This window comes from Hyaena hyaena, unplaced genomic scaffold (genome assembly GCF_003009895.1).
Source record: "Hyaena hyaena isolate Hyena2069 unplaced genomic scaffold, ASM300989v1 scaffold_171, whole genome shotgun sequence".
In the NCBI taxonomy this organism is placed as follows: Eukaryota; Metazoa; Chordata; class Mammalia; order Carnivora; family Hyaenidae; genus Hyaena; species Hyaena hyaena.
Genome location: NW_024080803.1, coordinates 1,757,056 through 1,783,081, shown reverse-complemented (window position 1 = coordinate 1,783,081; position 26,026 = coordinate 1,757,056). Strand labels below are relative to the sequence as shown.

At 40.5% G+C, this 26,026-nt stretch overlaps 1 protein-coding gene across 1 annotated transcript; it reads left to right on the top strand.

Annotated features, from left to right (window-relative positions):
• The first annotated feature begins 3,322 nt into the window (after positions 1-3,322).
• LOC120237090 (40S ribosomal protein S11-like) lies at positions 3,323-25,254 on the top strand. The gene is made up of 2 exons (XM_039240238.1): positions 3,323-3,380; positions 24,782-25,254. The coding sequence occupies exons 1-2, from the start codon at positions 3,323-3,325 to the stop codon at positions 25,252-25,254; spliced, it is 531 nt and encodes a 176-aa protein (XP_039096169.1).
• The last annotated feature ends 772 nt before the right edge of the window (positions 25,255-26,026 follow it).

The following is a 26,026-nucleotide window of genomic DNA, read 5'->3' as shown; positions in this document are numbered from 1 at the left end:
ATGAATGGGGATATTTAATGACACAGAGCTTGTGTTCTGAGTGAGTGTGTCTGGTGCCCCTACGTGTGTGCCTGTGCATGATGTGTTACAGCCCGTGTACCAGTGCTCCGCGAATGAAGCTGCCTCGACACTTGCCCATCACAGGGAAGCTGTTCTGACTATGCCTCCCCCACTGACCTGTGAGTTGCTTGAAAATGGATCCTTTGCCTACATCATCTTTGTTCCCTCTGTGCCAGGAGAGGAAATGTTTGCTGAGTCAGATGATCAAAGACAAAACATGGAACAAGATGCCTCCAGAGTCCGCTGCTTTTCTGGGCCAGGGTCTGTGTCTCTCGTGTTCGCCCAAAGCTCTGAAGTTGCAGGGCCCTCCTGCTCCTCTTTCCAGCAAGAAAGGCCAAAGCCAAGCTGCCCGCATCCCTCCTTGCTTGGCTCAATTCTCTATCAGCTTTGGTTTCTACTTAGGAATGTAATAACAAAAATACCTTTCTGCATAACAAAAAACTATTATGACTTTGATTACCAAAGGGATGTTCCTTCATGGTTTCAGCAATGAGAGTAAATGTAAAATTATTGTAATATTTCCATTAAATACTTTTAAGTGTAAAAAAAAAATCATAAGCAGGCCTAGTCCCACCTCTGAGAGCTAGAACCAGTCTGTGGCTTCTTCACAGAATGTGTGGCAATGGTGTCCCCAAATAGCTGGGGGTGCTGAAAGAAATCAGCGTGGAGAGACGCCTCCCTGTTTGTCTTCTCAGCCTTGGGAGTGGGCCCCAAGAAGGTCTTGCCCGAACCCTGGCCTCTCTCTGCCCAGGGCTATGAGGGACTCAGAGTAGTTGCATTCTGAGTGTGTGAAAAGCGCAAAGGGAATATGAGTCAGAGAAATAATTCCTAGGGCCAACCTCACCCTCGAATCGTTTCATTAGAATGGGGAGCTAGAGATGGGGGAGCAAGCCCTTTGCCAAAGTCTCCACACTGTTCCAACTTGCCTTTGACTTGAGGCCTCAGCAAACACTGACACAGAGCTGACAAAGTGAGAAGGGCTTGGTTTACAGAACACTCCTCTGTCCTGAAGACACCAAACGTTGTAAATCGAGGTACTAAAGTGCTTACACACAATATGAGCTGACCCTGCGTCTCTCACTACCTAGCACCCGGGAGTAAATTTCCAACTGGCAACATGCCCTCTTAATTGGCAGGACAGAGAATAAAGCTTCTTCTGAACAGATGCCATTAGGAAAGTCGGATAGAGAGCCAAGTCGGGTGCTATGCTCTTCAAGGCAGGAATCTTGAGGTCACTCTGGGAATTTTATAATAACTCCTGCTCTGTCAACCAGCTTTGGGGGGCTTCTGTCAGTACTAGGGGTTATTATTTAATGACATGAGCAGGGCGAGTCCCTCTGATTTTCAGAGCCTGGTCCTAATGGCACAATCATCTTGAGTGTCTGTGAATGTTTTCCAAACAGTCTTCCAAAGAGCACAGCCCTCGCCCCCTGCCCAGAACACTAGAGTGTGCCACATGTTTTCCTTACAGAGGTGACTCTAGACTTTCTACAGAAGAGGGTCTTAGGGGCACCAATTTTGGAAGTGGAGGCCAAGGAATCTGTCTTAAAGCTGGGCTTTCATGAACCATGTGATCAACTGGATGGACGTGATCACCAGAAAGGAAACATACATAAAAACATAATTAGAGAAAAAACGTATACTTTGTTTACATCAATGAGATCCTCCTTTGGGTTATGTGAACATGCAATCTGGGATTTACTTTTCCTTTCTTTTTTTTTTTTTTAATTTATTTCTAGGAGAGAGAGAGAGAGACAGCGTGAGCAGGGGAGGGTCAGAGAGAGAGGGAGTCACAGACTCTGAAACAGGCTCCAGGCTCTGAGCTGGCAGTCAGCACAGAGCCCGACGCGGGGCTCGAACCCACGAACCGCGAGATCATGACTTGAGCGAAAGTCAGACGCTCAACCGACTGAGCCACCCAGGCGCCCCGACTCCGGCCTCTTTTGCTGGTTCTATCTAGCTCTCCACCATCCATCCTCAGCCGATTGGGTTACGGGGTCTATTTTCATCTCTCCCGTATATTTGCTGTTATCCCAGAATGAGTTCTTTTGTGCCTGCCGGATCTCGTGTTTTCCACTTGCAAAATAGGGGCTCTTATTGGTCTCTCTTCTACCCACAAGCATCTCAAGGAATCTCAGCCTCTCAGACCGGAAAGGTGATTTGGCTCATCCCTTCCTGAAGAATCTCCAAAGCACAACCAAATCTGGGGAGAAAGACCCGTACGAGCACAGCCTGACACTTCCTCTCTTGGAAAGGAAAACAAAGAACAGAAAGAGTAGCTCAAACATGGGACCACCGGGGACAGCCCTGGGCCACAGCACCGGCCACTAGTACTCCAGCCCCTGTCCGTGGGACCTTGGTCACTCTTACATTTGGTCACCAAGTGTTACAGCAGGAAGGTCAACAGCCATAATTTTGAAGGATGGTATGAACTGTGATCAACCTTTATCAAGTTTGAGGACATCTTTTCCATCAACACTTAATCCAAAGAAAACCTGTTATGTGGACAAATTCAGAGCCAAAGCATATGAAATAAACAGACGTGGCACCTTTCTTCTAAGAATTTATAGTCTAAATTAAACAGCACAAATTCATGATGGGGAAACAAATCCTGGACACGCTTCAAGAGCATTGAGTCCAATATTGACACTGCTTACATCCTGGCCTCAGGTCGGGGGCTCTGATACATTTAGGATGGGGTAAGGGCTTTGGGTTTCCATATGGGACTCAGCAGGAAAAATCACTATGTCATGCCAGTCAGTGAGAAAAGTTACCATGCTGGAGAGAATTGTGGAAGTGAACAGGGTTGACATGACATGGCAGCTGGGGAGGAGATGAGGTGGTGCATGGAAGGCGGAGTGGGCACGCTCATCTAATCATCTAATGTGCACCGACATTTTCCAGAGCTTTAAAGTACGTGACCACTTGAACTGGAAACTTTGTTCCTCTGACTTTGTTTCTCTCATTATTCACTTGTCTCTGGAAATCCCACTTCCTGCACGATACCTTCCCAGGATGTGTCCAATCAAACCTAGTATCTTCACTTTCTGCGTATGGGATTAGAACTCAAATGGATGTGTTATACTTGCTCTTTCTATCTATAGTCACACTGGCCTGTGGCACATATTTATACCTTAATGGCTCAGTAAATTATGCCACTGTGTTCTTTGAGCAGGCAGACAATACACATCACATAGTTGAAGCATGTTATAGTGGGAAGAAGGGCTACCTAGTTCAGCCCACTCATTTCTCAGAGGAGAACATGGAAGTTACTGGAGACTGTGAAACTTGCCTAGTCGGTGACTTTGGGGAGCACAAAGGTAATGTTTGTCAGTGCAGTGCTCTTGTTCTGTGGCTTGTCCCCTGTCCTGGCTGCCTTGGTCTGCCTCCACCACCCCTGCCCCTGGCACTTACCCGAACACACACAGACCCCTCCCGTTAGGCTCTAGCGAGCTTGGACCCACCCAGATACGGTGGAGGGGAGGAGAGAGAAAGGGGAAGAAAAGAAAGGCCGCGGCCAAATGAAAATTGTCCTGTGAAGACAAAGCAAAGGAGATTCATCACCCTGACTACACCGATTCTACAGACAACTTACAATTCAAAAATGCTTCGACCAAGGCAGCCACTTTAGAAACCTACCACGAATTGGGATCTCTATGTTCCAGTATGCTTACGGATGAAAGAAGCAGCTCATTAACTTAAACATATTCTAACTATTCCCTCTTTTAGACCCTCCCCCCTTTTTAAAATGGAAAGCACATTTCTCCCCTAGAGGTTTCACTTCAACCAAAGCTGCAAAAGGATGAATTCTGGACTCAGGACCAGCCTAATGATGTATATTAATAAGCCTGGCTATAATTCCAGGGCAGGAATGGAGAGTTCTTGACACTGCGAAACAATAGACTAGGAGAGAATGGTGGAAATTTCACTGCCAAGTTTAGGTTGTGTGCCTTAAAAGGAAATTAAAAAAAATTTTTTTTAATGCTTTATTTATTTCTGAGAGAGAGAGAGAGAGAGACAGAGTGAGCAGGAGAGGGTCAGAGAGAGAGGGGAGACATAGAATCCGAAGCAGGCTCCAGACTCTGAGCTGTCAGCACAGAGCCCGACACGGGGCTCGAACCCACAAACCATGAGATCAAGACCCGAGCTGAAGTTGGACACTTAACCTACTGAGCCACCCAGGTGCCCCAAAAGGAAATTTTTTTAAAGAAAGCATGACTTGCATAAGATCTGGTATAAAGGAGTGGCTTGTGCTTATGGGCAGCCATTCAGAAAACAAAACACAGAGTTCCAGTACAAAGTGGCCAATTATTTGTTGCTTTGTACACTGGCTGGCCGGAAGCAAAGGTGCTCTAACAACTTGGCAGCAGGAATGGACATCCTGGATTTATTTCTGAAAGCTTCTATTTCCTCAAAGTTCTTTTTTTTTTTTTTTTTTTTTTAATGCTTATTCATTTGGGGTGCCTGGTGGCTCAGTCAGTTAAGCATCCAACTTCAGCTCAGGTCATGATCTTGCAGTTTGTCTGTTTAAGCCCTGTGTTGGGCTCTATGCTGACAGCTCAGAGCCTAGAGCCTGCTTCAGATTTTGCGTGTGTCTCTTTCTCTGCCTCTCCCCTCCTCGTGTGCCGTCTCTCTCTCTCTGTCTCTTTTTCTGTCTCTCTCAAAAATAAACATTTAAAAAATGTTTATTCATTTATTTATTTTTGAGAGGGAGAGAGAGAAAGAGAGAGAGAGGGAGAGAGAGAGAGAGAAGGAAAGGGAGAAAGAGAAAGGGAGAGAGAGAGAATCCCAAGCAGGCTCCATGCAGCCAGGGCAGAGTCTGATGCAGGGCTTGAACTTACTGACTGTGAGATTGTGACCTGAGCCTAGATCAAGAGTCAAACACTTAATAGACTGAGCCACTCAGGCACCCCTCCTCAAAGTTCCATTTAAAGATTCCTATGGGAATGTACCCAAAGATTCCCTAGAAAAATGTAATTTTGCTTTCTAGTCATTGTGGCAAATATAATAAAAATCATTAAAAAGATACTAAATGTTTAATTGATTTTTATATTACAGTGATTGGCTTCTATATTGCCTAGTTGGTGTCTACATTTCGTGAAGTTTTGTACTGACTGGTGTACAGATACATAATTTGCATTTAGTTAGATGTTGCACTTGTGATCATTTTCCATAAAAAGCTGGTCATTTGGCTGTTGGCAATGCATGTGGCTTAGTTTCTACTGGAAAATCTGATTCAGCTTACATCATTTTGACTTAGAGCACCTTTGCCAGGAATGAATTCTAGGAGTGCAAGACAGCCCTGTTTTTCCCCAGGTTTGCAGAGGCCTGTTGGTTTTCATGGGTTGTGTGCAAGACACAGGGATGTGACTCACCTATCCACTTACCAGTCATAGGAAAGTACATAAACAGCTCAGCTTCAGTCGCAATTCTCATTGTGTGGACCATACTGAATATGCATTACCATTTAGTGTTTGTGATTTCACAGGAAAAGGGGCATTGGTGCCCAGCGAGCAAAATATCTATTCAGTTCAATGTCATGAATGTCATTAACATAACTGTAATGAACTGCTTTCATAGGACAAGTGTGCCAGACTGTGTTGTCAACTTGAACATCACTGACATCTGTGTCTTCATGCTTTGTAGAAGAGAAGCCAGTAGCTAAATTTCCTAGAATCTTCTCTATAGGGTTTCAAGGGAGATCATCTCGTGAGAGGCAATTAGGGAAGAAAAGGGGGAAGATGGAGACCATTATTCTCCAGAGGCAGATGTGAGCAGATGCACGGAGAAGTGCAAGGGCCGAACAGCTTTCAGACAGCCTTTTTGAGAACTGTATACTGTGTGACAGGCTGAAATAGTTGGTGGGAGCACCTTATAGACTCACAAGTTTTGTGGTTTCCCAGGTGAGCTCTTGAGGACATTAACAATGGCGGGGCGCCTGGGTGGCTTAGTCGGTTAAGCATCTGACTTCGTGTCAGGTCATGATCTCACGGTTCGTGGGTTTGAGCCCCATGTCAGGCTCTGTGCTGATGGCTAGCTCAGAGCCTGGAGCCTGCTTCGGATTCTTTGTCTCCCTCTCTCTCTGACCCTCCCCTGCTCACACTGCCTCTCTCTCTCTCTCTCTCGCAGAAATAAATAAAATATTAAAAAAAACAAAAAACAAAAAACAATGGCTTGTTTGGGGCACCTGGGTGGTTCAGTTGGTTCAGCATCTGACTTCAGCTCAGGTCATGATCTCACAGTTCACGTGCTGACAGTTCAGAGCCTGGAGCCAGAGCCTGGAGCCTGCTTTGGATTATGTCTCTCTTTCTCTCTCTCTCTGCCCCCCCACCCCCACTTCTCTCTCTCTCTCTCTCAAAAGTAAATAAATAAACATTAAAAAAAATGGCTTGCTGGTTTTCTCTTTCCTAATGTCTGTGTAAACCTTACTCTCTTATCTTAAAACTTGTAATACACAGAGAAGCTTCTATTTTCCTGATAAAACCCAAGTGTTACAATAAGTAATTATTAAATAATTTAATAGATAATGAGGAAAACGGAATGGAGAGAAGTATATTGTGTGACAGGAACACCTGTGAAGGGAAATGAATCTTGAATTTGGAAGTGGGCAGGGAAAAGAGACTCTTAAAAGGGGGTTAGGTGGTCAAAGTGCATGGAGTGGAGATGGAGATTGTCTTCCATTTGTACAAAGACCCAAAGGCCAGAGGGAGCGCGAGGAGGGTTTTGGTAGATGCCCCACTGAGGAGGGAAGGTGGGTGGTAAAGCCTAACGGCAATGAAGAGATACTGCAAACTTTCAAATAGTCAAGTGACATGATCAGGTTTTTGATTTGAAACAATCACTCTGGCTATAGGATTAAGAATGGATTTCAAGAGAGCAAGACTGAATGTAGGGACATCAACTAGGAAGCTATTGAGATTTCCTCCAGCCTGATCTTGGCCCCTAGCAGTGGGGCTGGAGAGAAGGTAGCAGATACAAGACATGTTTCATATATGACTAGGGGAAGGATTAGAGAATGGAAATCAAGGATGACTCATTTTACACACAGGGAAACTGAAGCTCAGAGGGGTCACACAGCTCATCTAAGGTCACACAGCTTGGAAGTGGAGGAGTCAAGATCCAAGCCTCAATTTGTCTAATTCTGGAGCCTTGGCTTTTAACTTTAAGCTCTATAGCATACAAATCAGAACACAGTCATAGATGTTCAATTATAAAGAATTAGCACGAGGTACTTACAGCACACATGCTTACCATTCTAGATTCAAATATCGGTGGTTCTGCTGGGCTCTCTCCATCTCTTCTTTGATACAACTGTAAAATTTCCTAGTTGTTGTAACTTATTTTCATCAGTTTTCCGTCTACATTTGTGTAAACATTGTAATTAAAGGAAAAGGAAGGGTCGAATAAGAGTTCTTCCCCTTGCTAACATTTTGGTTTCAGTTTAAAATAAAACCAAAAGGCATTCCTGCTTTACCCTTTGAAGCACATAAATCTATACGTCTGGAAGTTCTAGATGCCATGACCAGCTGTCGCAGTTTGTTTGCCAAAATGATTAAGATGATGTGTAAGGTTGGGAAAGCTGTAAAACAATTATCGCATATTGCTCCCAAGCACCCACCTCATCTCTTATATTTTAGATGCATTAAACGAGTCTCAAACAGCCGGGAACAAATACTGACTTGCCCACAGTTCTAACCCTCTTCTGTTTACTGCGAGGTCTCAAGCTTCCATCTCCAGAACACATCTCTTTGCTGAGTTCCAGACACAGAAGGACCTCCCCAGACAAATGACTCAGGCTCCTTAGACCTTCTGTGCCTCAACAATCTCACTGCCCCACACTCCTTTTCTTCCTGCAGTCCGCATCAACTGAGTCAACAAAACCAGACACGCAGAAGTTAGTCTAGATTCCTTTCTCTCCGATTCCTCACATCTGCTCAGCCACTAGAGCCCGATGATTCTACCTCTTTCCTATCCATGTCTTTTGCTTTCCTCTCCACGTCCACAATGACTGCCTTAGTACCAGCCAATGTTTCCAAATGTCTGACACAATTTTTGTGATGTAGAGACAAGAAGTCAGAATTTCCAAAAGCAAATTATTCTGTAGTTTTCCTAACACCTTACTTAAGTGTTTTTAAATAAAACACGATTGGCCACCATTATAAATAATGTGTAGTTTTTCGGTGATAGGGTTATAATAAACATTTGGAAGGCATTCTGTAAAGAAGAAAACGATATATTAATATATGCTTAGTTATTACCATTATGAACCAAATTATTGTGATCATATTATATAATTAGGTAGCATGAAAAATGACTTCTGCCTAATATAGACCCTTGATAATAATTAGGAGATAAAATAATTAGAATATAAAATTTAAAAAAGGGAACATTAACACAAAATAAACGTCCAGTAATGATTTTCCTTTGTTTTTTTCACTTGTTATTTACATTCCACTTAGTTAACATACAGTGTAATACTAGTTTCAGGTGTCGAATATAGTGATTCATCACTTACATATAACACCCAGTACTCATCACAAGTACCCTCCTTAATCCCCATCATCCATTTCGCCCATACCTTCAGCCACCTCCCTTCTAGTAACTCTCAGTTTGTTCTCTATAGTTAAGAGTCTGTCTTACAGTTTGCCTCTCTTTTTTTTTTTTTTTACCTATGTTCATCTGTTTTGTTTTTAAATTCTGCATATGAGTGAAATCATATGGTATTTGTCTTTCTCTGACTCACGTATTTCACTTGACATAACAGTCGCTAGCTCCATCCTTGTCGTTGCAAATGGCAATATTTCATTCTTTTTTATGTCTGAGTAATGTTCACTGTGTATATATACCACATCATCTTTGTCTAGTCATCAGTCGGACATTTGGGCTCTTTCTGTAATTTGGCTATTGTTGATGCTGCTGCGACAAACATCCAAGTGCATGTATCCTTTTAAATTAGTATCTTTGTATCCCTTGGGTAAACACCCAGTAACGTGATTACTGGATGACAGGATAGTTGTATTTTTAACTTTTTGAGGAAACTCCATACTGTTTTTCAGAGCGTCTGTACAAGTCTGCATTTCCACCAACAGTATAAGAGTGTTCCTATTTCTCTACATCCTTGCCAATACCAGTTGTTTCCTATTTTGTTAATTTTAGCCACAAGCGATGATTTTATATTGTTGATTTTAAAATAATTTTAAAAATTGAAAGATAGTATCACAAATATTTAATATTTTAAAATTATTCTTAAAATTATAAATCACACATGCACGAATTTCCTTGAACAATAGTCTTTATCTTTGTTTTCCGATAAGCATTCCAGGTGTAGAAAACCGTCTTTTATCTTGTGTTGAGGTTAGTTCAATAGGTTGGTTGAGGATATGTTAAAAACACCTTCAGACTGGGTGTTAGTGAACATGTTGCTTCCAATAAGCTCATTTCTCTTGTTTAACAATGAAAATATTTTGTCTGCTTGCTTTGGTGTTTGCTTTGCCATTGAAATAGATATTGATTTCTTACATTCAAATTTTAGATACGTTTCCAGTCTCTTATTAGAGCATTGTATACCAATATTATTTTTCTCCTTGTATTTCTTTGTCAAAATACTTGCAAAGACCTATAGTTTCTGGTGAATATTTAAACACTAGAAATGGCAATGAGTGTTTAGCAATATTCAATAACATAGCATTTAGAACTTCTAATAATCTCAAAAGCACCCCCACAGGATTGCATGCCCAAATTGCCCATTAGGGACTTATTTTGCTTCCAAAACCTGTTATTTCTTGGCACACCATTGAGAATTTGTATAAAGTATACTATGTGCATAAACTTATTAATATTTATTTTATTTGCAAGACTGACATCATTATTGGCAGATAGGGCCACAGAAACGTACCTACACCATGTCAACAGCCATAAGCAAGGCTGACTCATTGGATCATGGCTGCTTCTCTCTCATGTGCTTCTGCTCTAGTACCCAGAATATCAGCTTCAGTATTCGACTCTGTGGCTCAGTGTTTCCTGCTCTTGCTTCTGACTTGATGCTGAGTGGATTTCTTTGAGCCATTAATGTCTCTATGATAATAGTTTAGCTCTAATTCTTATAGGTGAATTATAATACTTTCATTTTTCTGATTTCTCAGTGGATTATTATTATTATTTTTAGGTCTAGGATTTAGAAAAACATACAAATTTTAAAGTGATGTTAGGAAAGAATTCCTCCACGGAAACAGTAGTACAGATTCCCATTACCTTGCAGTCAAATAATCACTTTTCTGGTCTCTGGCCTCTGGCCATGTACCCTTCATCTTCTCCAGTGCTTATTCTGGAAAATGGAATATACTTACCAAATTGCATTATGAGTTTTAAGTATGCTTATATTTCCCCCTTAATGGAAAATTTCTTAAAAGCAACTGATTGAGTCTTGTTTAGTTCTTTATCTCTGATGTCTTACAATGAGTTGACAGATTTTAGATTCTCAATAATTTCTTAATGAACTTAGATGAACTAAGTTAAATTTATTTGAAATTAGAAAGACAGTGAGGACCTCTGATTTTGGAAACCTGGTAGACTGAGACAAGACCCCTCTCCGCTACAGGTTCCTAGAAATTTTAGAGAACATATAACTAAAACTCTAAAGCAGGACTGAGCTCAGGAGAAAAAAAAACAAGGAAGTCTTTAGGTGCCACAGACAAAGCTGATAAACATAAAATCCAACAAAACCCTGAGAGTTAGGGTTGTAAGTTAGAAGTAGACATTGCAATGGCAATGACTCAGGTCATGATCTCACAGTTCATGGGTTCAAGACTCTCATTAGGTTCTGTGCTGACAGCTCAGAGGCTGGAGCCTGCTTCAGAATATGTGTCTCCCTCTTTCTCTGTGCCTCTTCCCTGCTCACGCTCTGTCTCTGTCTCTCAAAAAAATAAATAAACACATAAGAAAAAGAAGCATTAAAAAAAAGAATGCTGAGTGGAAAGAACATTTCTTTTATGAAAAATTAAAGGCCAACCTTCTACCATGCACAAAACTGGGGTCTAAATGTTAACTGAGTCGTGTCGTTCAGGAATCTCAAGCCTGAGAAGTTAACATAAAATTTGGACCTTGGCCAGTAATAGCTCTAACTCATTTGGCAAATGCAGGTCCACTCTGGAGGGAGTGCCTCCATAACTCAGGTCATACAGGAGTTGCATAGGAAAGTGCAATCCCACTAAAGATGAACCCAACACAATAAAAATTACAAAACATATGCCAGGCCATAATTTAAGGTGCACCTTTATTGGCAGAATGTATAGGAGTGGGTTCTTGATATGTAGGAATATAGAACATAAAATTGGGTCAGGCAGAATTTCTTGATATTGGAGTGCTCACCTTGCATTCTAGATTTTCTGTATTGACTCAAAAACCTAGAAGTCACACTTAATTTAAACCTGGTCTCAACAATACTATATGGCATGGTTTCTTTTTTTCTTTTTCTTTTTTTAATATGTATTTATTTTTGATGCAGAGAGAAAGCACAAGCAAGGCAGGGAGTGGGGGTGGGGTGGGGTGGGAGAGCTGAAGCAGGCTCTGCACTGACAGCAGCAAGCTTGATAGGAGGCTCAAACTCACAAACCATGACATCACAACCTGAGTCGAAGTTGGATGCTCAACCGACTGAGCCACCTAGGGGCCCTACAACAAGGTTTCTTAAAGTTTAGTATGCAGAAAATCACCTGCAAATTTTGTTAAAATTCAAATTCTGATTCTGTAGGTCTGGGCTGGGCCTGGGATTATGCATTTAGAACAAGTTCTGATTCATGGCTCATAACAGTTTTTTCATGTAGCAAAAACCTACAACCAATAACGTAGAGAAAAATTCTCTGGAGGTGAGGATGTTAGAATGGACTCATAACCTCAGCCACTGTTTAACTATATCCCCTTCATTAAAATATAATCACTGCATTACTCAGGAGAGCACCAGAATTACTGAAACAAGTGTGGTAACCTGACATGGGCCAGATTACGCAGTGGAACTGGTTCCCTTGTTTTGGTAGAAATGATGAGTCCGGGCATGGTAGAGATCTGGTGGTGGTGCTTAGCCATCAGAGATATGCTGGACCTATTGGGATAAAGGGCAATCTATATTTTTACTCACATGGATCTGGGTGATGGCACATTAATCAGGCTCACGGAAGAATCGAATGGACAGTCAGTCTGCTATGATGCTAACTGGAATATGGAAGTGGTACTCTTCTAGGTCCGGTGGGCAACAACGTGATTCACAATACTCTAGTGGGGTGTCAAAGTCTCCTACCTAATTCTCAGACATAGCTCATTCATAAATACTTGGAGACTCTCGATTGAGGAGAAAGTTGAGGCCTTTCAATGTTGTCACATGTATATTCTATGACTGTTTCTCCAAATCTTTTCCTGAGAAGCTGGAAACCATTTATCAGGGTGACTGTACACTGGTGAAAGATGAATATGCAAAACTTCTAGGTGTTCTTAGGTATTGGCTTCGAGCTGATTCTAATTACTGGAGTTCAAAATGCCTTCAGAGCTCACTGTTAAGACTGGAGACTATGGATGTGAGGTGATAGATGGAGTTCTGACTCAGGGTCGGCTCATGGTGGGTCCAATGAAATAAAAAACCCAATTGATAGTGATTTCTCCAACCCCTGAATGTAGGGTGTAACTCAGACCTGCTTGGTGACTAATAAAATCTTCACATTAGTTATCTGATCTGTGAATTGAAAGCTATTAGGGTGCAATGGGACAAAAATAAATCTTTGGGACTGCTCTTCCATAGGGAATTTGAGATATATTTCTCCCATTAAGGACTTGTAAGTGCAGGAGGTGGTGATACCTATACCATCTGCCTTTCATGCTCATGTTTGGATGGTGAAAAAGTTATGTGGGTCTTTGAGAATGAAGCTTAATCATATGGCAACTCTAAGTTGCTGTCCTGATGCATTTACTGGAGAAAGTAGAGGAATCTCCTGGCATCTGGTATGTAGGTTGGATCTAGCAGATATTTTCTGTTCAATTCCCATCAGTAAAGATCAGAACCAGTTTGTGTTCATGTGGCAGGGTCAGCAGTACACCTTTACCATCTTTTCTGAGTCCTGCTCTCTGTCATAATATAGTATGAAGGGGTCTTGAGCATTAATATTCCACAGAGTATTACTTTGGCTATTACAATGATGATATTAGGCTAATTGAATCTGGTGAACAGGAAATTTCAGGTACCTTAAATGTCTTAATAAAACACATACATGCCAGATGATGGGAGATAAACCCCTTGAAACTTCAGGACACAACAAAGCCAGTTGAAAAAACAAAAGGTCATTGGCCTAGATCATGTTGGAATAACCTCTTATAAAGTAAGACGCATGGCTGTATCTTGCACTGCCTACCATGCAGAAAGAGGCGTATTACTTGATGGACCTCTTTAGGTTTTGGAAGGAAACACATACATACTTCACTGCAGTGTACTACTGGATTTGGGGCACCTGAGAGGCTCAGTCAGTAGGGTATGCAACTCTTGATTGCAGGGTTGTGAGTATGAGCCCCATGCTGGGTATAGAGATTACTTAAAGAATAAAATCTTTTAAAAATGTAGGGCAACTTAGTGTACCACTGGATCTATTCCCAAATAATTTATAAAGCTGTCAGTTATGAATAAGTCCCAGAGGAAGAAACTCTAAAAGAGAACCAGATGATGGTGCAAGTCTCTCAGCTACCTAGATCTTATGACCTAGCAGTTCCAATAGTAATCAGTGTCTTTGATAGAAGTTTACTGAGTTTCGAGTAAGACCCAATGAGAGAATCATGGCATAGAACCCTTAGAATTTAAAGTAAGGCTGTTTATTTTCTGCTAATAATGACAAAAAGCAGTTATTGGTTTGCTAGTATGCTCTGTAGAAACTGAGTGCCTGACCATGAGACAAGACATAACTATGTGATCTGAAGCATTCATTATAAGCTGGGTATTGTCTGATCTACTAGATCATAAAATTGGACATGTTCACTGTGTTAAGTGGAAGTGGTGGTTCTGGAATGCACAAATAAGTTACATGAACAGGTGGCTTCAGCTCCCATGGTATCTACTCCTACTCCTTTGCCACCACGCCCTCAATCCATAGCTACAGCCTCATGGAGTATTTTTTTGGATGACCAATTAACAAAATAATTACAGGCCCAATTTAAAATGAATCTGCACATGGGGCGCCTGGGTGGCTCAGTGGGTTAAGCGTCCGACTTCGGCTCAGGTCATGATCTCGCGGTTCGTGGGTTCGAGCCCTGCATCTGACAGCTCAGAGCTTGGAGCCTGTCTTCAGATTCTGTATCTCCCTCTGTCTCTGACCCTCCACTGCTCACGCTGTCTCTTTCTCCCTCTCTAAAAATAAACAAAATATTAAAAAAATTTTTAAATGAGTCTGCACAGTATACTGGCCATGGCTAAAAATGGATTGCTCCTGCTGGCAATGCAATCATTCAAGAATGCCCTGAAAAACTATGGTGAAGGAAAATCCCCTCAGTGGGCAGAGTATCTGGAAATACATCTAATTGCTCTCTGTGTGGAAGGAAAGATGCCTTGAGGTAGGACTCTACACTGATTTATGGAAAGTTACTAATAGTTTGTTCAGCTTATCAGGTACTTGGAAAGACAAGATTAGAAAACTGGTAACAAAGAGATTTGGAGGACAGGAAAGTGGATTGATCTTTCGCATGAGAGCATGAAGATGGCTTCCCACTAGAGGCCATCTGCTGTGGAGGAGGTACTCAACAACCAACTGGATTAGATGCCCCATCTTGTGAATGCCATTCAGCTTCCTTGTTCGGTTACTTTGGTGCTTGCTCAATAGACCCATGAAAAATAGTTATCTCTGTGACAAGATGAACGTTATTTATGGGTGCAACAACATGCCTTTTCCTCATCAAGGATGCTCTGGCTGCCACCACTGCCGAATGACACGTGCCAACAGGAAAAGGCAACATTCAGTCCCCAATATGGCAGCATTACTTAGGAAAGCATTACCACCTGATGACAGGTTAACTGCATTACATGCCTTACATCACGGAAGGGCAATGGTTTGTTTTCATAAGAATAGACATAGATTTACCTTCTTTACCAGTAAAGCTGATGCCAGTATCATTATTCATGGACAAAGAGAAAACCTTATTTGTTATTGTGGCATTACTGTCAACATACTCTCCAATGAGAGAAAATATTTTATAGTGAAGAGAAAGTGGCAATGAGCTCATGGATCAGATTTCAAAGGCCTTACCTCATCACCTACAAGCTTGGTAGAATGATGAAATGGCCTGCTAATGGGTCATTTATGAAACCAACTGGGGACAAGTTTTTGTAAGGCTAAGATGTCCTAGAGCATGACCAGGTCATGTCTAAGAGCATGACGAAAAAGCATTGTATAGTGCCATAAATAACTTACTTAAGACTTTTTGCTTTCTATTTATGCATCATTAGGCTTAATGGGATTGAGATCACAATGCCCAATGCAGAAATATTCTCACCATGAAAAATGGTTAAATTGGAAGCTGAGACCTCCCAGTGGCCATTTGGGGCCTTTTAAGTCTAGAGGAGATTCACTCTACTAGCTGGAATAAATGGTTTGAATTAGCAAATGGAAATATGTTTTTTTCTTCTTCTATATAATGGGGACAAGGAAGACTTTGTCTGGAACTCAGGGTACTCATTAGGGTGCTCTTCACTATTTCCATGCACAGATGTATTGGTCATGTGAGATGTGGTAATCCAGTAAAAACAGTAGTATTTAGGATAGAACAAAGAGTAAAGATATTATGTTTGGGAAAACATGGTTTGTGCAAGAAGGGAGAATCAAACATGGAATAAGGGAAGATAAAGAAGAACCTGTACTCCTGGATTTTATTTGGAGTTATCACGTGTGTGTGTGTGTGTGTGTGTGTGTGTGTGTGTGTGTGTTAGCTCTGTCTTCTGAAAGTATAGAGAAGCAGTGGCACCAAAGAACAAGGAGTATGCTTAATATCCAACTCTTGGTTTCTAAATGTCATTCCTCACTAGAAGTTACAGTTGCATAAGGAAATGTGCCTGTGATTCCCTATCTGAGGCAAGGAAAGCACAAGGTGAACCTGACACATCTATTGTGCCATTAAGCAAGGAAGTGCTCAAAGATTAATGGTATATGTTAAAAGGACACAGGAACTGACATGAAGGAGTTTCCAGTGACCAAACTTGGGACAATTTGAGCATTAGAAAGATGGGAATGATACAACAAATGGAACAAAATAATTTACAAGTTAAGATACTTTTTTTTTAAAGGAGAGATTGAGAGGGGCGCCTGGGTGGCTTAGTCGGTTAAGCGTCCGACTTTCGCTCAGGTCATGATCTCGCGGTTCGTGGGTTCGAGCCCCACGTCGGGCTCTGTGCTGACTGCCAGCTCAGAGCCTGGAGCCTGTTTCAGAGTCTGTGACTCCCTCTCTCTCTGACCCTCCCCTGCTCATGCTGTCTCTCTCTCTCTACTAGAAATAAATAAAACATTTAAAAAAAAATAAAGGAGAGATTGAGAAGGAAATTTAGGAAAAGGAAGTGCTTTTCTTTATAAAGGAACACTGGCTGGTAAATTCTGAGAGTGTGGTGTTTAAAATACAGGAAACTGGAACTTTCTCCATTTAATAAAGGGCAGCTACAAAAAACACACAGCTAACATCCTACTTAACGATAAATTAAAAACTCAATTTCCCTTAAGATCGGGCAAGACAGACCTCACTTTCATTACTTCTATTCAACCTTGTACTAGAGGTCCTAGCCATTGCAATAAGACAATAAAAATAGATAAAAGGTATCAAATAAGATACCTATTTGATAGGAAGGTAGAGGTGACTTAATGAAATCTAGAAAACAGTTCCTAGAACTAATAAGTGAATTTAGCAAAGTCTCAAGAGATAAGGTTAATATGCAAAAATCACTTGTAGCAAATCAGTGGAAGATAACATTTTTAAATGGTTTCATTTATTGCAACAATAAAGAGCCTGAAATATTTAGGGACAAATATAACAAAAGCTGAGAGAAATTAAAGAAGACTGACATACAAATGGAAAGGCTTCCTGTGTTCATGTCCCAGAAGGCTCGGTATTGTCAGTATTACAATTCTCCCCAAATAGATCTCCAGAGTCAACACAATCCGAATTAAAATCCCAGCAGGCTATTTTGTAGAAATTGGCAAACTAAATTTTATATGAAAAAACAAAGTGCCTAGGATAACCAAAGCAATATTTAAAACAAACAAAATTAGAAGACTTATAGCACCTAATTTTAAGACTTAGCAGAAACCTTCAAAAATCAAGCTAATTTAGTATTGGCAAAATGGCATCTAATTCAATTGATTTTCAACACAAATACAAAGGATATTCACTGGGGAAAAGAAAGTCTTTTAAAGAAATGATGCTGTAATATAACTGGGGTGCCTGGCTGGCTCAGTTGGAAGAGCATGCAACACTTGGTCTCGGGTCCTGAGTTTGAGCCCCATGCTGGGTGTGGAGATTACTTAAATAAATAAAACTTAAAAAGAGAGAAAGAGAGACAGAGAGAGAAAAAAGGGACATCTAGGTAGTTCAGTCATTGTGTGCCTAACTCTTGATTTCGGCTCAGGTCATGAACTCGCGGTTCATGAATTCAAGCCCTATGTCAGGCTCTGCACTGACAGTGCAAAGCCTGCTTGGTATTGTCTGTCTTCTTCTCTCTGGCTCTCTCTCTGTTTTTCTCTTAAAAATAAGTAACCATAATTAAAAAATTAAGAATGAGAAATAAATGATAGTGTAATAACTGAATATCCACATGAGAAAAAATGAACACCATTACTTTTCACCATAAATGAAAAGAAACTTTGATGTACCATATATCTAAATACAAAACTAAAACTAAAATCTTTCTAAGAGAAAACATATGAGAAAATCTTTGTAACCCTAGCCCAGGCAAATGTTTTAGATACTAAAGGGTAGGATACTAAAGACACAAAGCATAAAAGAAAAAAATTGATAAATTAGACTTTACAAAAAAAAAACTTTTTGCTTTTTGAAAGAGCAAACAAAATATTGACTTGAAGAAAATATTGACATTATATATATAAGACAAAGTACCTATATTCAGAATATAAAATGAACTCTTGAAATCTGATAATTAAGAATAGAAGCAATGTGGGGAAAAAAGTGAAAGATTTGAACAGAGACTTACTTCACAAAAGAAGATATATGACTGGGCAATAATCACATCAAAAGCTACTCAACACCATGACTCATCAGGGAAATGCAAATTAAAGTCACCATTAGATATGGGCACACACCCACCTACAATGAAGAGGATCTACCGACCTGTCCCCACCACTTAAGGTGTGCATGTGGAGCTACTGGAACTTTCATACACCACTGCTGGTGATGTAAGATGGCACATCCGTACCGGAAAACAGTTTGCAGATTTAGAAGTGTAAACATATACCTACCATATGGCCCAGTCATTCCATTCCAAGGTATTTTCCCAAGAGATAGACCAACTTATGCTAGGACAAAGGCTTGTACCAGAATATTCTCAACAGCTTTATGTGCAATGACCCCAAACTGGAAACAACCCAAATGCTCAACTACAGATGAACAGACAACTAACTTGTGGTACATTACACAAGAGAATAATACCCAGCAATAAAAAGGAGCAATGATGAATCTCAAAACCATTATGCTAAACAAAAGAAGCCAGGCAAAAGATGAAGTGTTTAGGGCATGATTCCATTTATGGATAACTTTAGAAAAAGCAAACTAATCTGTAGTGACAGAAGCAGATCAGTGATTGCCTAGAGTTTGGAAAATGAGGAAACTTTTGGGGGTGATGAAAATTGTTCATTATCTTATTGTGGTGATGACTTCATCAGGGTATACACAGGCCAAAGTCACCAAAGTATAATGTTAGCTGGCAAAGAATGCCAGCTGACAAATATAGAAGGAATGATAGAATCACAAAATCACTATTTTGTAACTCCTCCATGTAATGTCTGCATAAGGAGTTACACAGGCAAAGAACATCAGTCAATACTCCACTAATTGAGTGAGAGAGATTTACTTGGTCTCAAGGTATCACTACACAGACTACTTTTTACTTAGAAAGGACACCACATGCCTTTACAATGGAGCACACTGAAGGATGCTAACTTAATCAAGGAGTCAAGCTTGGCATTACTCACAGACATAAACTATCTCCTACATGGTCTCCTTACCCAGAGTGCTTAAGATGAATAGCATAATGGGAAAACAGTCAGACAAATATAGAATGTGGAACTCATTGTAGGTCCACAGGTCTGGACTCTATACAGAACTCGATATAATGGAGAATAGAAGGAAATGCTAAGGAATACCTAGGTTGATGGAAATTAAAGAGACATATGGCCAGATTCAATACATAAATTTTGAATGGATCCTAAATCAAAGGTGAAAAACCAGCTTGGAAAATTTGAATATCACAAGGTACTATTGAATCAATGTTAATTTTCCTAGCTGTGGTAATGGTGATGCAGTTGTATAAAAAATGTTTCTTGGAAATGTATGTTGAAATATTTAGGAGTGAAGTGTCGTTAACAAGTGTGACGTAGACACATGTGCACATACACATGCACAGAACATGAATTTAGCAAGACTTTTTAACAGTTGGTGAATGTTAGTCGAGGAATATAGTGGTGCTCAGTGCACGTTAAACATTTTCAAGAGAAAAACAACAAAACAAATTTATTCAGTAATTCCAACCACCACCAGTAGCTGATGTTATCTGAAAAGGACACAACTTAAATGTAATGACACAGAAAGGTTAAAAGTAGAGGGCAAAAGAAGATAAATTAGGCATAAACTAATTTTTTATAGTTGCCATGTAGCTTCTTTAATGTCATCCAAAAGAATTTTTTTTCAATGAAAAAGTAGTTTTAGTCACAAAGTCAATACACAATAATAGAGAAAGCAATTCTCCAGGAAGATGAAACCATTTAAAATTTTTTTTAATTTTAATTTTTGAGAGAAAGAGAGGCAGAGGATGAGCGGGGGAGTGGCGAGAGAGAGAGGGAGACACAGAATGTGAAGCCGGCTCCAGGCTGAGCCATCAGCACAGGACCTGATGCAGGGCTCAACCGCAGGAACTGTGAGATCATGCCTTGAGCTGCAGTTGGCTGCTTAACTGACGGAGCCACCAGGTGCCCTGAGATGAAACCATTTTGATCGTGTAGGCGAATGTATGCTAACGGAAACACGATTTGCTCCTACCTTCCATAAGGAGAGATGCTCCTGCATCACGTTCGGTCTCTGTCGCCTTACTCACTCAGCCCGTGGGAGTAACTTGTCTGACTGTCACAATGGCACTGAAAGATGCCACGTGTAGTTCACTTTGCCCTTGCCTTCTCCCTCTTGGAAGTGAGCTGTCCTCAGGGGCTCTGCTCCTTGTAGCGGGGGTCGCCCTGGTCTAGAGCTGCCTGCAGCTGGAGGGGGGATGCCTGCCCCTTCTGGGGTTTGTGTGCAGGCTCTTTCGGTTCTCAAATCAAGATCTGTCTGAGCCTTATCAGCAATGATGATGACACTTTGTCCTGCTTCTTTACTTCTTGTTTTATTTCTCAATATAATCAGGCTCAGGCAGGAAAGAGGGTGTTATTTATTGGAGACCACTTCAAAAACCCCAATAGCACACAATCACAGAGCCTTAAATATATACAGAAAGAGCAAAAATGTACAGAACTATGAGGAAAAATTGAGAAATCCATAGTCATGTGGGGAAGCTTAGAACGGCATAGGTAACAAGTTTGATCTAAATGAAGAATACAGGGGCGCCTGGGTGGCTCAGTCGGTTAAGCATCTGATTTTGGCTCAGGTCATGATCTCATGGTTCGTGGGTTCAAGCCCCGCATCGGGCTCTGTGCTGACCACCAGCTCAGAGCCTGGAGCCTGTTTCAGATTCTTTGTCTCCCTCTCTCTCTGACCCTCCTCTGCTCTCTCTCTCTCTCTCTCTCTCTCTCTTTTTCTCTTTCTCAGAAATAAATAAAACATTAAAAAAATTTAAAAAAATAAATAAATGAAGAATACAGAACTTGGCTCCCAATAATTAGAGAACATACATTCTTTCAAGAATTCTATAATATTTATAAAATTTTATCATGTACTGGGCCACAAAGCAAGTTGCAACAAATTTTAAAAATCCAGTTTAATTTTTTTTAGTTTTTTTAAAAAATGTTTTATTTTTTAGAGAGAGACAGAGCGTGAGCAGGAGAGGGGCAGAGAGAGAGGGAGACACAGAATCTGAAGCAGGTAACTGAGCTGTCATAAGAGAGTCTAACACAGGGCTCAAACTCTCAAACCATGAGATCATGACCTGAGCTGAAGTTGGATGCTTAACTGGCTGAGCCACCCAGGCACCCCTAAAAAATCCACTTTATTTAATTAGAACAGATTCTCCAAGTTCAATGTAATTAAGTATGAAGTTAATAACTATAAAACCGACAAACATAACTATTCCCTTGCATCTGGACAACTGAAGCACACTTCTAAATAATCCACAGTTTGCACAAATCATAATGGTGTTAGAAAATATTTATAACAACAAAAATGAAAAGAACAGCAACCAAACCCGTGAGGCGCAGGCAATCGCTAAAAGAAAATGTGTTGTAAGACTGAAAATCAAGAGTTAACTGTTCAGTTCAAGAAGCTGAAAAGTAAGATAGAGGAAACTCCTCCTCCTTTCAAATCAGAGGTTTTGATGGAATTCCTAAGATGATCCTATTTATGTGGAAGGATAAAGGGCCAAGGATAGCTTTGACGATTTTAGAGAATAAGGAGGGTAAGCGGACTCTACCAAACAGAAAGATAAAAGATCAAAGCTCCACATGACTGAAACTGTGTCATATTGGTGCAGCTAGAGAGAGATAGACCAGGGATCCTCAGGCTCTGGCCTGTGTACCAAATCCAGCCCACTGCCCATTTTGGAAATCAAGTTTTCTTGGAGCATGGCCCCACTTGCTAGCTCCTTCTGCAGTACAAAAGTGGGGTGGAGTTATGTGGGAGACTCTCAGGCTCACAAACCATAAAATATTAACTGTCTGGCTCTTTACAGAAAAATTTTGCTGACCCGTGAAAGGAAATAAAAGACCAATGGCAAATGGCATTTCAGTACAATTGTGAAAGAGTGAAATATTCAGTTAGTGGATTTGGATCAACTGATTATACATATGGGAAAAAATAAAAGTAGATCTCTTCTTTACACATTACCAAAAAAAATATATTGTAGAAAGGTTAAAGACCTAAATATGAAAAGTAAAGCTCTCAAAGTTGTAGATAAAAATGTATGCAATATCTCCTGAACTTGTGAGGGGGAAGAATCTGTTAAATAATACATGAAAATCTTCAACTGCAAAGGAAAAGATTGATAAATTCGATTATATTCAAAGTGGAAACTCCTGTACAATAGAAAACTTCATATACCAAGTTAAAAGACCAGTTACATGCAGGGAAGAGAGATTCACAATGTGTATGGCAGAAAAAAAGGTTAGTTTCCAGAATATATAAAAAATTATAAATCCAGTGCCCCTGAGTGGCATAGTTGATTGAGCATCAGACTTCAGCTTAGGTCGACCTCACGGTTTGTGAGTTCAAGCCCCACATAGGCTCACTGCTGTCAGTGCAAAGCCTGCTTTGGATCTCTGTCCCCCTCTCTCTCTGCCTCTTCCCTGCTCTTGTCTCCCCTCTCTCTCAAAAATAAATAAAGCATTAAAAAAAAGAATTATAGGGGCGCCTGGGTGGCTTAGTTGGTTAAGCGTCCGACTTTCGCTTAGGTCATGATCTTGCAGTTCGTGGGTTCGAGCCCCGCGTCGGGCTCTGTGCTGACTGCCAGCTCGGAGCCTGGAGCCTGTTTCAGAGTCTGTGTCTCTCTCTCTCTGACCCTCCCCTGCTCATGCTGTCTCTCTCTCTCTCTCCTAGAAATAAATAAAACATTTAAAAAAATTAAAATTTTTTTTATTTATTAAAAATTTTTAATTAATTTTAATTAATTAAAAATTAATTTATAATTAAAAAAAGAATTATAAATCATTAAGAAAAAAGACAAACAATGGAAAAGTAGACAAAGGATATTTCTGAATGGGCAATTCACAGAATTCACAGAATCCTAGGTGGGTTACACAAAGATTTTTATCTCATTAGCAATCAGGAAAATGAAAATAACAGTAAGATATAATTTCATCAGTTAGATTACATTGAGTGTTGTTGACAAGATGTAGGGAAATCATCAGGTTTTATTCATTGCTGGTAGTAGTATGTATCAGTGTGACCGGTTAGGAGAACAACTTAGTAATACTTGGTAAAGGTGAAGACGCACAAACCCTGTGACGTCCCCTTTCCAGGAATCTTCTCTTGAGAGCCGATTGCACAAGGGCCCTAGGAGACATGTATAAGCATGTCTGGGGCAGCTTCATTAAGAACAGAAAAAATTAGGGGCTCCTGGGTGACTCAGTTGGTTGAGAATCTGACTTTGTCTCAGGTCATGATCTCATGGTTCATGAGTTCAAGCCCCACGTTGGGCTCTGTGCTGATAGCTCAGAGCCTAGAGCCTATTTCAGATTCTGTGTCTTCCTTTCCCTTTGAGCCCCCCCATCCCCACTCATTTTCTGTCTTTCTCTGTCTCAAAAATAAATACATATTAAAAAAATTACTGAGAATTCAAAAAAATTACTGAGCATTCAAAGGATTTTATGTTTATGTGAATACATATATTGATATTTACTATATTCAAAATTGAAACTAAGAACGTTTAGTATCTTGTTAACCATTTAAAAATAAGAATAAACCCATTACACATTAACATAAATGACATATTTGTATTATCCAAGAAAGAAATGTTTGGTTTAATAGTAGATAGCTGGGTTTTCACATCTGCATCCAATTTTTTGCAATATGTTGTCTTGGTTGAAGTATATGAAGAAAATCTTGCTTTATCCAGATATGTAGTTGGGAAGGGAGAAGTATTTTAATAGCTTTTTCATATAATTATGGATATACTTTGATGCTACACTAAAATTTGATAAATGGTAGTTTCTTAAAAGTTAGCTGCAGTGTTAATGCTTAGGTTTTAATGTAACCTAAAGCCACGTTAAGGCCTCAGACTGTTGGTCCCTCTTGCTCAGGAACAATTCTGGGTTTTTTTTTCCTTATATGTGATTTCGTAACATCAACCATTTGGAAAACACTGACTCACTGAGTTATGCAAATTTTCCAAATGTTGACACATTTCATTATAGAAGATCCAAGACAAGCCCCACACATTTGCTGATATCACCAACGATCACAGCAGAAGTCATTAGGTATTGGGAAGCTTTCATGCTTATAGCAGCAAATGCATATTTTAAAAAATCCTACTTTTGCTTGAAAGATCAAAGCTTACTGTTGGCTACAAACACTGTTAGATGCTTTCCTTAAAGAAGTAGGCTCACTTAATTTTTAAGAACATGTGCCCAATACCCAAGTCTGAGTAACCAGAGATTATCTATCAGTCATGCTTTCAAGTAAAAATGGTGGTATGTGGGGGGAAAGGGCTAGTTTAGCTTGCAACTCAAATGATCACGTAATGCTTTTTCCTGAGAAAACCATCATGCTTTGGTATGCAGTGGAATTGCTTTATGTGTACTTTGCATGTTAACACACAGAATATTTTTAGGAGCCTTTTTCTAAGCAGCCAGGAAGACAGTAGACATTCAGACTGAGAGTGCCTACCAAAAACAGCCAACCGTCTTTCAAAACAAGAAGAGGGTCCTGCTTGGAGAAGCTGGCAAGGAGAAGCTCCCGCAATACTACAAAAACATTGGTCTGGGCTTCAAGATGCCCAAGGAGGCCATTGAGGGCACCTATATTGACAAGAAATGCCCCTTGACTGGTAACATCTCCATCGGAGGGTGGATTCTGTCTGGTGTGGTGACCAAGATGAAGATGCAGAGGACCACTGTTATCTACCGAGACTACCTCCACTACATCCAAAAGTACAACCACTTTGAGAAACGCCACAAGAACATGTCTGTGCACTTCAGGGATGTCCAGATCAGCAACATCATCCCAGTGGGTGAGTGCTGGCCCTTGAGCAAGATTGTGTACTTCAATGTACTCAAAGTCACAAAGGCCCCTGGCACCAAGAAACAATTCCAGAAGTTCTGAGGCTAGATGTCTGCCCACACCCCCAAAGAAAATAGTTATTTTCCCAGTCAAAAAAAAAAAAAAAAAAAAGGAAAAGAAAAGAAAGAATATTTTTAGGAAATGTTTATTTAAGGACTGAGACTTAATAAAATTAATAATTTGCACTGCTTCATCAGGGGCATTAACTGAAATGCTTTCTTACTTTCTTTGAGTGCACAGAGTGAAGCGCACAACTTCTAGTGCATAGTACTGTGTGATTCCATGGTCTTAATTTGTGCTAAGGCACCTGCTATTTTTCCTACCATTGCTTTTGTTCCATCAATGCAAATGTCAACACAACGAAACATCATGAAAATAGTTTTGATCTTGTGCATCTCCTGAAACCGTCTTGAGGTCTTATATGCTGAGAATTGCTGCTAGAGGAAATGGGGGCACATGGCCAAATTTGCAATTCAGGAAGACTGCTCTGATAGTAGCATGGACGCTGAGCTATTTAGGATCCACCTGGAGGCAGGGATTACGGTAGTGTTCCAGGAAAGACGATGAGGGCTGTGGACTAGGACAGAGGTTACAGGCATAGGGAGCATAGGGACAAGAAAAATCATGAGTCCAGGAGGACTCTAGGCTTCCATGACTGCATGACAGGATTTACTGAGTTGGGATACTCAGGGAAGCAGCGGCTTGGGGGCACACTCATGGAGTTCAGCTTTAGTTATGTTGATATTGAAGTGCTGTCCATGGGGAGATGTCTGGGGGGAGCTGATTATATGCACACTGAGATATACATTTGAGA

Excerpts from the sequence above, each read along its gene's own strand:
- LOC120237090 (XM_039240238.1), top strand. The coding sequence starts at position 3,323 with ATGGAAGTTACTGGAGACTGTGAAACTTGCCTAGTCGGTGACTTTGGG. Across the intron at positions 3,381-24,781 it reads TGACTTTGGGGAGCACAAAG|CCAGGAAGACAGTAGACATT; the intron begins GTAATGTTTGTC and ends TTTTCTAAGCAG.